At 43.4% G+C, this 15,108-nt stretch overlaps 1 protein-coding gene across 13 annotated transcripts in view; it reads left to right on the top strand.

The window, feature by feature from the left end:
* SUPT20H (SPT20 homolog, SAGA complex component) overlaps positions 1 to 15,108 on the top strand; it is a 56,987-nt gene that overhangs the window by 33,985 nt on the left and 7,894 nt on the right. For 8 of the 13 annotated variants that reach the window (XR_009764404.1, XR_009764403.1, XR_009764406.1 and 5 more), the window contains 7 exons: positions 5,077 to 5,109; positions 7,127 to 7,244; positions 10,190 to 10,298; positions 10,794 to 10,949; positions 12,534 to 12,846; positions 13,543 to 13,697; positions 14,965 to 15,023. Coding sequence is in view for 9 of the 13 variants with exons in the window: in XM_061639067.1 (XP_061495051.1) it covers positions 5,077 to 5,109; positions 7,127 to 7,244; positions 10,190 to 10,298; positions 10,794 to 10,949; positions 12,534 to 12,846; positions 13,543 to 13,697; positions 14,965 to 15,023 (943 nt within the window). In the remaining 4 variants the exon portion in view is untranslated. Of the gene's footprint in view, positions 1 to 5,076; positions 5,110 to 7,126; positions 7,245 to 10,189; positions 10,299 to 10,793; positions 10,950 to 12,533; positions 12,847 to 13,542; positions 13,698 to 14,584; positions 14,923 to 14,964; positions 15,024 to 15,108 lie in introns of those variants that run through there. The other 5 variants (XR_009764407.1, XM_061639077.1, XM_061639051.1 and 2 more) reach the window with 2 other exon arrangements.

The following is a 15,108-nucleotide window of genomic DNA, read 5'->3' as shown; positions in this document are numbered from 1 at the left end:
ATTGCTGGCAGAGTCATTTAGCATAAGCACCGTGCTAAATTAGCCCATCTAGTCCAGTATTATTTTCCAAAAGTGTCCAACCAAATATCTCTAGAACCTTCAAGCAGGACTTCAGACCTTCCCTGTTTCTCATTCCCGCTATCTGGTATTCCAAAGTACACTGCTTCTGAAGAGCCATTTTATTTATTACATTTATATCCCATCCTTCCTTCAAGGAGCTCAGGGTAACATATATGGTTCTTTACCCATGCCCCTGACAAAACAAGTTAGGGTGAGATTGTCTCAAGATCACCCAGTGAGCTTCAGGGCTGAGTGAGAATTTGGACCTGAGTCTCCACATTCCTAAATAGCACTCTAATTAATGTTCTAAACATCACACCATGCTGGCTTCATAATGGTGTCCACCACAGCTGATCATATGTATGTCATCTGTTCTTTGTTAGTCAGCAGAGAAGTGGAGCATACAAACAAGCATTAACTCTTCCTGGAGGTGGAGGCAAAAGGCACCTTTTGTGAAACAAATTTTCAGTGGCCAGCCAGAAGGAGGTAACCTTCCTTCAACTTCCAGTCTTGACTCTGCCTCCAGTGAATTAATAGAGTCAGCACCTGGCTCCTGTATCTCCTCTCCGGGAGTGCAGTGGCCTAGGCTTTTTTCTTTGGAACCTTTTCTTCTTTTTCTTCTTCTCCCAGTGATTAGTTAGAGTGGGGAGGGAGGAGACGTGAAATAGCTCAAGCTGTCCAGATCGGTGCTATATTTTCATGGAGGTAGCCAGAATTGGTCCCAAGCCCCTCTACCATTTGTTTTCTCGATGACCTCCACCCCAGTGAAAACAATCTGGACTGAGGGTCTCAGGGAAAGGAGTCTATTGCCTCCCGATTACACTTCTAATCTGCGGAGGCTCACCTTTACTTAACCATATTGCCAGGTTAGGTACCAGGTCTCAGGCAGGGCAGGGGGGGATCCCTTTCTCCCAGAACCAAACATCCCTGTTTTCAGTGGGGAGGACCTGTTTTCTTAAGGGATGGCTTCTGGCGCTGAGGATGAGTCTCTCAGCAGGGAAGACTATGGCAGCCCAGTTACAGGAAACCCACTGGCCGCGTGTCGGAAGGCAGAGCTGGGGTCCCAATCCCGGGGAGCTGGATCCCGGAGAGCTGGGAGAAGAGTATTTGGATGGATGGCAGAGGGAAGGGGGAGGAACTTCCCCCCTTTGGAGCGAAGACGAAACAGAGGAACTGCCAGTGATAAGGTCGCTTAGCAACGGGGAGCCTGAGCCCTCCCTGGACATTCTCACGCCTCCCCCTCTTTCAGGCTCAGAGCAAGAGGGGGAAGAGGGAGGGCTGCTCACAGCCGAAAAGCGGGGAGGCAGTTTACCATCAGCCCCTCCCCTATCCCCCATCCTGGAATTGGAAACTTCAGAAGAGGAGGGGGTGATGCTTCCCCCCTCACCGCGCACACGCAGACAGCTGAAAAGACAGGAGAGAAGGGGGGGAAGGCGGGCAGTACCTGAGGGGCAGTTAAGGAGGAGCGAAAGATTGCGCGCCCGTTTGGCCCCTTCTTAAAGAACAGGCGGGAAGAAGTCCCTTGCTCTGTCAACTTTCTCCCAATGCCGCAGGACCTGTATTGCTTCATGAGAAAACGCAGTCTTTGTTTGGACATTACCCTAATAAAACACGAATTAACCACAACCGCTGGTCTAGTTCCTGAGTCACATCCTGGGCCTGACACCACGCTAGCATCCATGGCAGGCCCCATTTTGGATTCACCTCCAGAAGTGGTTTCATTTTCCCAAATTCCTTCCACTCAGTGAGGAGAGGTGGATGTGAGGCCCACACTTTGCATGGAGTGGGAGGGGGCAAGGACAAATGCCCAGTGGAAGTTTTTCATGTACTGTGTTGTCATGGCTTAGCAAGGAAATGGCTGCCTCCCTAGCCAAGCGCTGGTCCCACACTCATAGAAAGAGATACTCAGTGTGTCAAAGTGTCTGATGGCTTTCCCTCATCATCTCCCTCTTTCTCTTCCCTTTCTGTCCCTTCATCCAGGGATAGCCTGGATCCATCAAAAGGAATATTAAGGGGGTAAACGCTGCCTGTCCCTTGCTGCCTCTGGGGCTCGTAGCACCTTCAGTCACTTGTTTCTTAGCTCAGATCCAACTTTTTCCATTGATTTTGGGGAGGGAGGAGGGGGAGCTTTCTCGTGACAACCCCACTCTCTCAGTCCCAAACAACTGTATCATCCAGATTCCTTAACTATTCTGTTATCTATAGCTTCCCTGCAACTGGAGCCATCAAAGGAGACTATTCAGCAGCAGTATAAAGAACAGGGCTCCTCAGATGTATCCCCCCAGCATGTGACCATTTCCCTCCTACATTTTTAAAGAACATTCTCAGGGAGGAGTGGGAACACCCATCTAAGCCAAAGGCCTTCCACTCACTTTCCAATAAACTGTTATCTGCTACCCTCAGTCATAGATAGCCTCAGGGTCTTGCAGAGCTGGATCTTTCTGTCCTAGGAGTGAGTGACCAAGCTACACATGCAGGTCCTAGTTTGTCTATCATCTCCTCAAATCTCTCTGATGGAGTTAGCCAAGCGTCAGGGATCCATGATTGCATCCATTGACTTGGTTCTGTGGACACAGTTCCATGCCAGAGTCCTCAAGTGGCTTCTTCCTCTACAGCGCCAGATTGCCAAAACACAAAACTGGCATATTCAGAGTGGTGGCACCAGGACATATATCTCCAGAGGGATCTTCCCCTCAGGGCCCTGTCAGCATCACTACCAGTGCCAATCTCACGGGAGAAGAAGATCTGCCAGGTCGTCTTCTCCCAGGGGAGGTGGCAGAGGTCGGAGTTCAACCAGTCCATCAGCTGGCTGGAGCTCAGGGCCTTATGTCTGGCACTGCTGGAGTTTGTGCCTCTCATAGAGCAGCTCCATGTCCTGGTCAGGGTGGACAATATAACAGCTGAGGTGGGGGCACGCTCTGGGTCTCTACAGTCTCCTCTTCCTGTGGGCAGAATAGCACCTCCTAACTAGGCCATTCATGTGAAATGAATCCTCAACACCCAGGACAACTGGCTGAGCAGGAAAACTAGAGGGAGTGGGCAATTCACAGGGGTGTATTTCTTCAGTTTTCTCAGAGATGAGGTCTCTATATAGACCTGTTCTCCTCATCCGAGAATACCGAACTGGAGACATTCATTTCCCAGTGTTGGAATGTTGATGTCTTCTCAGCCCCCTGTCCTAGGGCCTACTGTATGCCTTCCCAGGTGTGTGCCCTTCAGGCCCTCCAGGTAGTGATAGTAGCTCCCCATTGCCCCAGGCTCCCTTGGTTCTTGGACCTAATAAAGCTCAGTGGCAGCCCCATGTGATGGCAGCCTCCTTGGTGGGACCGTCTCTCTTTCACTTGGATCCAGACTGCTCCAGCTCCACACCTGGAGATTGAACAGTGGCATTTAAGGGCGGAGGGGCTATTGGAGAACATCACTTCTACCATCCTAGCCTCCAGATGTGTGTCCACCTGTTGGATCTATGAACTCACGTGGAAGCCCTTCTGCTACTGGCTCTGATATAAAAAGCTCCCCGTGTCCAAGATGGGGATAGCTGTCATCCTAGAATTTCTTCAGTACGGCCTAGATCAGGGGCTGGCCCACAATACTCTCAGGAGGCAAGCAGCAGCCCTGGGTAGCATTCTCCTCCTAAGGGACAACCATTCCATAGCAAGATACCACCAAGTCAAGCAAGTCCGGGGGGGGGGGCTGTCCTACTATCCCCACCAGTAGCCCACAGATTCCCTTCATGGGATCTTGCCCTGCTGCTAAGTGCCTTTGTGACCCTGCCCTTAAAACCAGTCTGATCCATCCCTCTCAGAGACCTTACCCTCAAACCCACTGGCCGTGGTCACCTTGGCCAGGAGGGTGGGGGAACTAGGAGCCCTCTTGGTGAGGGACGAACTGTGAACATTTTCTGACAATGTGGTCCTGTGCCCTGATTCTAGCTTTCTTCCTAAAGTAAACCCAGCAGAGCTTGGAAAAGTTACTTTTTTGAACTACAGCTCCCATCAGCCTAATCCAGTGGCCATGTTGCCTAGGGCTGATGGGAGTTGTAGTTCAAAAAAGTAACTTTTCCAAGCTCTGACCAGCCTTCTGTAGAGAACAGGAGATCATTCTTCCTAATTTCTGTCCCAACCTGCTCACCTGCAGGGAGAAAAGTAACACAAACATGATCTAAAGTGTGCCTTCTGGTCGTACATAGACCACTTGCAAGTCATCAGAAAATCAAAATCTCTCTTCATCTCTTTTAAACCAGGTATCCAGAGGCAGAAGGTGTCCTGATCCACCATCAGCCAGTGGGTCCAGGATTGCATGGTCAGAGCCTATTGGCAAAGACAGAACTCTTCCAGTAGGGATCACAGCCCACTATGACCAGGGAGCAGCAGCCACAGTGCTACTCTGGAGGAGATCTGTAGAGCAGCTACCTGGACACACCCATCCATATTCATACTATAATTTTGACAAATATGCCTCCATGGAGGCAGCCTTTGCAGAAGGGTACTCCAGAGAGTGGTTGTCTTGGTTCTCATTCCCACCCAGGGATGGAGTAGTCACTGCTTCAGTACATCCCTTGCCTATATGCTCTTCTGACCAAGAACAGAGAGTGGGCCATACTGTGAAGTGGCCTTCTGGTCAGTAGAGAATAAAGCATACAGTCCAACCCTTTCAGCTGAATCTGCTGGTGGTTGTGGGCATCTTCTATAGGAGCTCTTCCACTTTTTTGCGTGGTAACTCAGTCAAGGCAGAGGGCACCCTCCCATGATAACCCTGTTTCCTGTTCATTCTAAGAGCTTGTTTTCTCTTCTCTGTTCTTCTCTGTTCTCTAGTCACAAACTGGAAGTTGAAGGCTTCCTTCCGGCTAATCACTGAAAGTTTTTGCAAAATATGCCTTTTGACTCTGCCTCCAGGAGGAGTTAACCCTTGTTTCTATGCTCCACTCTCCACTGACCTGAAGGACATTTCACATTATGGCCAACTTTCCCTTCTACCTTAAATCCATCTTTAATCACCATATTGTTTTCTTTACAGATTTCTTATTGGCTCAAAGTCAGAAGCAGAAAGGTAAGTAGTTCATTAGTATTTTCAGTATATCATGACTTCTGCTTACACTATGGATTACACTACAAATCATAGCTGCTGTACACAAAATATACAACATTAAAATCTGTCTACCTAACTTGTGTTTTCCAAGTTTATCTCCCACTTCTGCTGTTTTAATGCCTTTGGGTTGGGTCTAGAGAAAAGCCCACGGAAGGCGACTGGGAGAAATGGACTTTCGGGCCTGCCCCTCTCCCCCCCGCCCCATTTCTCCTACTCCCTGAAAAACTACTCACAAGGGTTGGAAGACCCTGCTGAATGGAGTGTGCTTGATTTTGGGGGGAAGGATCCATCCCTAAAAATCAGGGGGAGACATCTCTGCCCTCAGGGGAGGGAGAGAGGCTGTCAAGGGGTGGAAAACCCAGCTTCCTTCACCCTACTTCCATGGACTTTTCTCTGGATCCAACCCTGTTTTGCACTATTCACCCTGTTGTATAATGGAATACTTTTTGACGGGCACTATGTAGATTCATTCGAAAAAGAGAGAGAGTCCTGATGGTACAGTAGGACCCATTTTTTGGCGCAGGGAGCTTGCGCGCTCCAGCTGGAATACAGTAGGGCCCCACTTTCTGGAAGTTTTTGCTTTTCAGCGGGGGCCTGGAACATAACCTGCCGTATGAGTGGGGCCCTACTGTACTGGATTGAAAAATGCTTTGAAGTCTATCTTTGTATTCTATTGTCTGAAATGTTTGCTACATGTTGCTAAAATGTTTTGTTACTGGAGAAGGGGGAATTTCCCCCTCAAATAAGGCAAAGCAGCTAGGAGTCTCTTTGTACTCCTGTATAGAACCTTACTGCTGTTTCTTTAATTATACCATGTTCACATTATTATTCATTTAATATAATCTCTATTTAAATATTTTTGTTTCACTTAAAGGAAGAAAGGGGATTGGCACTCAGTACACGCTGAGGGAGAGCTTCAGACAGCTTTTCAAGTTGTAATTATTTTCTCTTCCACCTTTCATACTTGTAGGTGTGACCTTGCCCACAAGTAAGGCTTTATTCCCAAACAGTCTCCACCCCTCTTAAGAGTGCACTTTGAACTGCTATTCCCCCAGATCGGCTGTGTGGAAGTTGCTGGCAACCACCCACCATCTCCCGCGCCAGTCTGTTGTTCTTAACCACAGTCTTCCCTTTGATGTGGCCCTCGCTGTTTTGTCCTCTTCCTCAGCCATAAATCTCATTCCTCAGATCTCAGTGCAGTGGGAGCAGCCCTTCTCCGCCCTGCACGGGATGGCATTGCTCTTCTTGCTCTGTGCACAAGGGTTGGGAAATCTCCAAATGTTGGGCTTCAACTCTTTCGGCTTCAATCAGCATTGCTATTGGTCAAGGATGATGTGAGCTGTAATCTGGCAACATCTGGAGGGCCAAAATTTTCCCATCCTTATTTTAGACTAATAGTTATTTCTAGCTTCAGTGGTCAGGCCTAGTCTTTTTCTGCATGATTGCATGGGGAATGTTTTTTACAGAATTTAACCAAACAACTGGCATAGTATCCTAGCTTTTATTTTCTCTAGCTCTTAATTTAATTTAAACAAGGTAATTGAAAACAGAAGGAATTTCTATTTTTTTTTAAATCCCTTCAGTGTTCGTGAGAGAGTTTCATGATCCACACGTCATGCTACCATTCTGACCCTTGGTTGCTTTTATTTCTTACCCACACATATCCTGTTCTCATTGTGCTGCTTTTTACACCCCTCCCACCCCCAAACCCCAGCTTATTCTTGCAATAAATAGTGAGCTCTGTAGAAGAGCGTGCCAAGTTAGGACATACTTGTAAAATAGGAAGACTTGCATAATGGAGTAAAATCTGCTCATGTAAGGTATAGTGGTTTACTTCAGTGCCCTGATTTGTTCATTGGAAGTAATGAATGAACAAAATACAAGAATTAAAAGGCCTCTGTATTTTTGTTTTGTTTTGTTCTGGACCCACCAACACCTAGTACTTCTGTGATGTCTTCTATTTAATGTCATGTTACAGAGTAGTCAACCAGTACCAGGAACTGGTTCAAAATGAAGCTAAATGTCCAGTGAAGATGCTTCATAACTCTAGTGGATCTGTCCATCTTAGTCAACTTTCTCCTGGAAAGGAAATAGAAGTAAGTTATTAATTAATATGAAAGAAAACCTTTATAACACTTTAAAAAATCACAGTAACTATGTAAGACTCCATTTAATCTTAATTTACAAAAGATCCACATTTTTTCTTAACTGCTTGACTTTTGCTCTATCCACATTCTTCATCTGCCTTGGATTGGTTTTATGTGATGCTACTGTGTATACTTCTTGAACAAAATATTCCCTATTAAAAGTTGAGTGGCAAAATATACATTATGCACCATAGATCAGCAGGTGACACGACTTTTCTTACTGCTCATGGGCAGTAATCTGTCATTTTTTGAGTTCAGATACTATCACCATGTCACATACACAAATGAGGGATTATGTAGCCATGAGCAGCAGAAACAGCTGGGTAGATATTTAACTCAAAATGCGAAGTTTGTTGATTCCCAGAAGATAATTCATGGCTCTTGGGATGCTTGAAACAGTGCTTCTTGCATTTCCTAGAAAAGGAGTCATGAAAGGAACTGCAGTTCTGTGAAATTGTTTCATTTCTCTGTTGGCTGCGGTTGAATCTGAGGCAATGGAGCGGAGCCAGATCAGCTCTATGGAATATGCTGCCCCAGTAGCTCATTCTTTCCCAGCCCAGGACACTCTAAACTTGGCAAGGGGTACATACATTCCCATTTCCCAAACTATGTTTGGAACCTTGTATAGCCAAAGGAAACAAGGCAATGTTATCACCATCTTCCCTGGTTATGCAACAATAGGTAGGGTGCGAGCACTCTGGATTTTCTGGGCCCTGAGCCACTGTTTAAATCAGGGTGAGGAACTGGATCTGTCCCACCCTCCACAGACCCCATATGATGTCAGATGATCCAGCTTCAAAGGAAAGAATCGGGAGCATGATCTTAAATGTGCTCCCAGTTGTTCCTTTCTTCCTTTGCAACCTGGCTTGAATTCAAGCTTCATCTTCAAAGGAAGAATGATTCTTCCTTTGCAGCCGACAGTTAGCCCTTTTTGAATTTGGCACTTTTTTCTGCTTATCCAGTGACAGAAAAAGGTGCCAAATTCAAAAAGTGCCAACTTTCGGCTGCAAAAGAAGAATCAGGAGCACACTTTAGGTGTGTTTCTGATTCTTCTTCATTAGCCGTGTCTTAAAGTTTCAAGCGGCTTGAAGTTTCCCATGACTAATGTATGTGTCAGGCCTGGGAAAGGTGGATGTAGTTAGCCCAAAATGTCCTGGCTGGCCAACCTCCAAGGCCTGGTGAGCCTAATTAAGTCTGTGGGTCAGAGGTTCCACCCCATTTCTCTTAAGCTGAGCAGAACTGCAGCAAAGGTAATATGGTGATGACAATAGTTTCCGTACCTGTTGGGATTGCCGACTGGTCAAGGAAGCTACTGATATATTTATTTATTTATTTATTTATTTATTTATTTATTTATTTTGTTCAATTTATATACTGCCCACAGCCTGAAGGCTCTCAGGGCGGTGTACAGCATATGATAAAATACAATAACATCACAAGAACAATAGAACATAAATATAAACAACAAATAACCTCATATACATTAAAAGCTTAAAAGGTAGATTAAAATGCCTGGGAGAATAAAAAGGTTTTCACCTGGCGCCGAAAAGATAGACGTGTAGGCGCCAGGCGGACCTCATCGGGGAGACTGTCCCATAATTCAGGGGCAGCCACTGAAAAGGTCCTAGATCTTGTTACGACCCTCCGAGCCTCTCTGTGATTCGGAACTCGGAGGAGGGCCTTAGATGTTGAACGTAGTGAGCGGGTAGGTTCATATCGGGAGAGGCGTTCTGCCAAGTACTGTGGTCCCGCACCGTGTAAGGCTTTATAAGTCAAAACTAGCACTTTGAATCTAGCCCGGAAACAAATAGGCAGCCAGTGCAAACGCGCCAGAACAGGTGTAATATGCACGGACCACCTGGTCTTCGTCAGCAGTCTGGCTGCAGCGTATTATTTTTAAAGATTTGGGCTAGGCTCCGTCTGGTACTGGGGCAGGAGATGAGCTGAAAGGGGAAAGGGACCTGATGAGACATTTTAAGTGCTAGAGCAAAAATATTAGTCATTTATATTCGTCTTAGGAAACAAACTATATACAATACAAATGTCAACTTCCTGATACTTTTCTACACATAGTATTTATTTCTGGAACTTGTATCCCACCCTTCCTCCTGGAGGGGCTCAGGGCAGCAAACATAAACAAACCAATTTAACAAAAAGAAAAACATACTGAAACAGTTAAAAACATTCCAAACTACAATTAAAATGTTTTAAAAAATCAAAAACACATTTAGAATATAGTAATACACAGCTTAAAAACATTCTTTCATCAGTGATGTTAACAGAGGAACAGTCCCTCTGTTAACAACTGGTAATTTTTGGTGTACAAGTAGACCATACCAGTCTTTAAAAGTGTAATTCTGTATTTGCAACTAGCATATTGACAATTGGACTGGATGAAGGCAGTCTCTGTGTATTTAAGAGACCCCATGACTCAATAGAGGGTTGCAAAGTACATAAATAATGGGGGTGGGGAGGGGAAAGAGACTCCTTATTATAATGTCTTCCAAGTGCAGGTCCCCACTTTTCTTGATATGAGTGGGAAAAAGGTGCATTCACAGGCACCATTAGGATGTGGCTAAACCTGCCCACTGCTGCTGGTAAAGTTTTGGTCCCTTTTAACTACATCATAGATTGTAACCCCTGTACTTTGTGTGATAGAACCAAGTCAAGTCCCTGCCAGCATAGACCAATTCTCTGTTCTGTTTCTTGGTCAGACTGGAATGTGTCAGAATGTCAAATAAACATAGTGAGGCTTACATTATTTATGGAGCATTCCTTTGTCCCCAAATGATTTCCCCTCAGAAATAATGGAATTTCCAAACTTTGGTAATAGGTGTTTTTATGTATGATGATGTAGCTTATTTTGGTGGTGGTGTTTTTATTGCTGTTTTTAGCAGCCTGAGAGTGTGTCGGGCTATATTCAATCTTCAGTTCTGGGAAAAGGTGTGAAACACCGCCCACCGCCCATCAAACTACCTTCAAGTTCAGGAAGTAGCTCATCAGGTAAATGTTTTATTTTTCCTTTGTTTCAATTATAGAGAATCTCAGAGAGAGTAAACCTGGCTTTGCTAATTTTAGTTGTTTTAATACATTTATAGTTTGTTTTGCTTGCCCTTTTACATGCTATTGCTTACAGTAGGAATGGCTAAGCTGGTCATTGGCTAAATCTGCTGAAGGGCTGAAGTCCCCTTAGCATCATGGTCCCTCACTGGCAGCTGTTTGGAATAGGCAGAATCTGCCCTCTGAATAGACTGGCAGGCACCCCCTCCACTGGGAAATGAGGAATCATCATAGAAGTCCCTCATGCTTCAACCTGCTATAGATAGATCCAGATTACCTGTTGTGATAGGTAGCAATAGTAAAATTCACTGTGTACACTGTGATTCTTATTCTGCACACCTAATGTGCAGTATAATTAGTGGAGCACACTTTATAGAATAAAATACTCTTTCTTGTGTTGGTTCACAGAACATAACATGAATTAATTGTGCTTTTCAGGTAATATTTTTAGTCCGCAGCAGTCAAGTGGCCACCTAAAGTCCCCAACTCCTCCACCTCCCAAGCTTCCCACTGTGTCTCGGAAGCAGTCTCTGGATCTGAATCAACGGAGCATGCTTTCTCCTACTGCCATGTCTCCTGCAGGCTCTTCACAAAGTGAGTCCCGCCCTAAATTCTCCATTAAGTCTTCATAGGCTTCTTGTGGTAAACTCTCAATCAGCTGGTTGGAGAATCTTGATGTCCATTGTATCCTAGATTGTGTATAAAGTTTGCAGCACTTAAGGCAGGCTGTATGTACTGTATGTACTTTGTTTGCTGTAACTGTATTTGTTTCTCTGTATAAATATATATGTATGCACCCTTTGTGTATACGTTTGACTCCGTTTTATGCAACCAGCACTGGTACCTCACTTTAACACAGCTTGGTAATTAATGTGACTGTAGAAGCGACGTGCAGCTCTTTCCGCTAGTGTATAAATAGTAGCTCATTAATGCCTACTTTCATTTGCATTTTTAAAGCACCTAAAACTTCTTAAATGTCATAAATGTCTATGTATGTATATAACATGATCAGTCCCAAGATGGTGATACAATAAACTATAAATTGATTTTTTAAAACACTCCTATACTGTTTTACAAATCATTGCTGATGAACACATGAAAATAATTCCAAGACAACAATGATATTTTGTTAAATGTTTTCTGAGTTAAATGACAGGCAAGTTTGGATTTTTGGGCAGAATCACTGAAATAACAGCTGTGCATTTTTACCATTTCCATGTTTTGATAGATCCCTAGTAGGTTTGCAAGAGAGAAAGATGGAATCAATAAAGATGAGGTTATAGACAGTTGCCTACTCAGCTCGTCAGCTTGCTTTTATAACGTAGTCCTGTGGCTTGAGTGTGGCATAGTCTAAATTTGTCTGGGTAGCTCAAAAGGTGTCATTTTTCTGCCTTCCTGTTTTGCATAAAGAAACCCCATAAGGAAGCTTTGATCAATTTTCCAATAGTTTGATTCACACAACCTCCCCCCATGCTCCTTTTTATGTTGCTGGTAGGAATTGTATAAATACATTGCGCACCATTGTTGCTGTCAATAAGGCTTTGCTCACAGCTTCTGGACATTCACATTTCTTTCCTTTCTTTCTGCAGGACATGAAAGCTAAAAAAACAAACAAAATGAGAACACCTCAAGAGCTTTGGTTTTTTGTTTTCATTCCATTGATACGATGTCTTCATGCCAAATTTATGCTTAACATTAAAACGCAAAGTGTTTATTTTCTGCCAAGTTAAGCAAACCAAGTTACTCATATCTATTCGTACTGTTCCCCCAAATTTGATCATAGTCTGTGTTTCTGTTCAGATCTGTTTTCCTTTCCGTTATGATGCAGATGTTATATGTGTTGGATATATATATTTTGGCAAGCAAAATGCTTTGTTTAAAAATATGAAACTGCTCGCAGCAGTTGAACAGCTAGCTGTTCATAAGTGTGTTGGCTGTGTTAGAATGACTTAATGAAAAAAATAGCGAATTGGCATTTCTTTGCAGGATTAAGCCTAGCGATGTTTATGTGTCGTATGTGACATCTGTAATTAACAGCAATTACTAACCCTTGCAATTTGCTGATTTTTAAAAAACTGGAGCAAAAATCAGAGCTGAGTAAGATTCCAATAACCTTATTTTACAAAAGGACTGGCCTTTTATAACAAACTAGTGCTTTTTATTTTTCTCACTGAGCAGGGTCTGGAACTCCTAAACCATCTACTCCTACTCCAACCAACACCCCTTCATCGACCCCACACCCTTCTGATGCTCAGAGCTCAACTCTGATTACCCATTCTGCCACTCCTACTCCCCAAGATTCAGGCTTCGCCCCTCAGCCCACTTTGCTAACCCCATTTGCTCAGAAGCAAATGTCTCTGAGCCAGGCCCTGCCTGTAATGACCATTCCTCTTTCCACCATGGTAACATCCATTACTACAGGAACCTCCTCCAATCAGGTCATGACAAACACTGCAGGACTTAACTTCATCAATGTAGTGGGCTCTGTGTGGTAAGTTGGTTTTGCTATGGCCCTGCCTTTTGCTTTTTACAGTGATTTGGCCCCGTAATTATGATGTACTGAGTCAGATGACATATGGTGGGGCTTGAGAAGGGCATGGTCATTTGGATAATTGGTTATACCCCCTATATTGAGGAGGACATGCTTCCTGTATGTGAAAGTGAGCATTTTACATTCTTAAGCATGATTATGTGGAGTTGATGCAAAAAGCACAAATTTGCTATGCGCATCATAGTATCATTGCCAATTATCTTGGAGACTTTGTTTCTGATTAAGGTGGGGACATTCAGAGTAGAATGCTTTTTCTATTTTATTAATGTTACTGAAGTTGTGTTTTAGGACTGAGTACTAGGTGGCACTGAGTTTCAGTTTTTCATATGGTCCCTAATGTGCCTTTTAAACATTTCCCTCTCTCTGTGGGAATGTCTCTTTGGTATCTACGATGCCATCTAATCAGTGTGGAGAAATGGGCTCATTTCCTGTTTGTGCATTTTAGAATGATACATTTTACTTCTCGTTACATGTTTTTCTATATTAACGATTAAGACTTAATAAAATCAGTTGGTGACTAAACTATATAACCTCAAGGCTAATGAGGCAAACATCTTTGCGGTTAGATAACAAAACTGGTCCTGCATGCTATTTTACGCCATGCTGGTCTTACGTTTGCTCATTCCTTTTGTACAGTGGGGCACAGACGTTGATGAGTGGCTCAGACCCCATGCTGGGGAGTAGTCCCAGTGCAATAACCCCTGCAGGCATAAACTTAAGTGACATTTTACCATCAGGCGGTCTGGTGCCAAGTGCTCTGCCTGCTGCCATACAACCCTCCCCTCAGCCAGGTCAGTATGAAATTCAACCATGGTTGAATGAGAATGGCGACAGCGGTGATGGTGTACTGTGGGGGCCTCCTTTTACATTAATGAAAAGTAGTTGACTAATTAATGAACTGTGTGGAACTCGGTGATAAAAACAACCAGGAATTCCATACAATTTGAATTAAAATTGATAGCATCAGAATTGGCAGTCTCCAGGGCTTTGGTAAATTCTTTTATACCACATACAACTGAACCTTCTAGCGTCTCTGACCAAGAAGTTCATATGAACACATTTGCTACCAACTTTCATCTTTATTTGCCATTTCTCCTTGCCCGTTTCAAATCCTAATAAATTCCAAGAACCACTCTGCATGATATCATAGCTTATAGCAGAGCTTTCAGTGTTCTTCCACCTGCTGAGGTTAGGCAGGTGGTGACCAGAGAGTGGCCTTTTTGTGGTGGCACCTGGTCTTCCAAATTTCCTTTCTAGGTTTGTCTGCCTGGCACCAATTTTTAAGAGCTTTCAGTGCTCAGTAAAAGTGAACTTATTTGTCTAAACATTTAAATATGACATATTACTGGCTGCGGCTTTTAGAGTTTTTCACTGGACCTTTATCTGTTGTTGTGCTGTTTTTAGTTTTTGCTCTGTTGCTGTTTGTTTAATAGTTTTGTGTACTGCCCTTTGCCAGTAGGCTTCAGAGTGGTTCACATCAAGCAAATACAGAAATAGAATAAACATCAAATATAATAAAAACAATTCTGTAACTTTATAATTCCTTCTTTGTTCGGTGTTTGTTTTGATTTGTAAGCTGCCACACATATTTTGATGAGGTATAAATATATTAAGTAAGGATTAAATATGTGATTAAATATATATATGTGTATGCTTCTTATTGTCTTCTCTCCTCCAGACTTCAAAGTGGAGAGAGAATGGGCCAAGGACTAGCACTTAAGGGATTCAGAGTTGAGGTGATACTGTTCTGTGCACTAAAACCAGATATATATATAGCAGGGATTCAGTGCAGATGCTGTTAACCATTCTGCTGAGTCCTAGACCTTAAATGCTGAATGTATTTAAAATTAGCTTTTCTCTTTTCATTTTTACTAAGTTTAGGCTGATTCAGTGAGACAATTTTGAGAAAAGCTGTAGTTTCTTTTGAAAGGGGCAAAATAATATTTTTGTTTTATAAACTCTTTTATTATTATTACTCAGCAATACAATTCTACCCTAGTTTAGACGTAATCAAATAGGAAAAAAATCACAATGTTGTCTTATCTAAATTAATCTCAGCAGGTGGCCCTTTTGGCTTAAAAAATGCTCCAGGCCTTCGCCCTTTGAATCTGCTACAGGTAAAATTGTATGGTGATGTACGTGGACCTGTTTTTCTAGATTGATTGAGAAATCAATTATTCTATATTGATCTATTTTTCTATA

Source organism: Rhineura floridana, chromosome 1, assembly GCF_030035675.1.
Source record: "Rhineura floridana isolate rRhiFlo1 chromosome 1, rRhiFlo1.hap2, whole genome shotgun sequence".
Taxonomy (NCBI): Eukaryota; Metazoa; Chordata; class Lepidosauria; order Squamata; family Rhineuridae; genus Rhineura; species Rhineura floridana.
The sequence above is the reverse complement of the archived record's forward strand: the minus strand, read 5'-3'. Positions and strand labels throughout refer to the sequence as shown.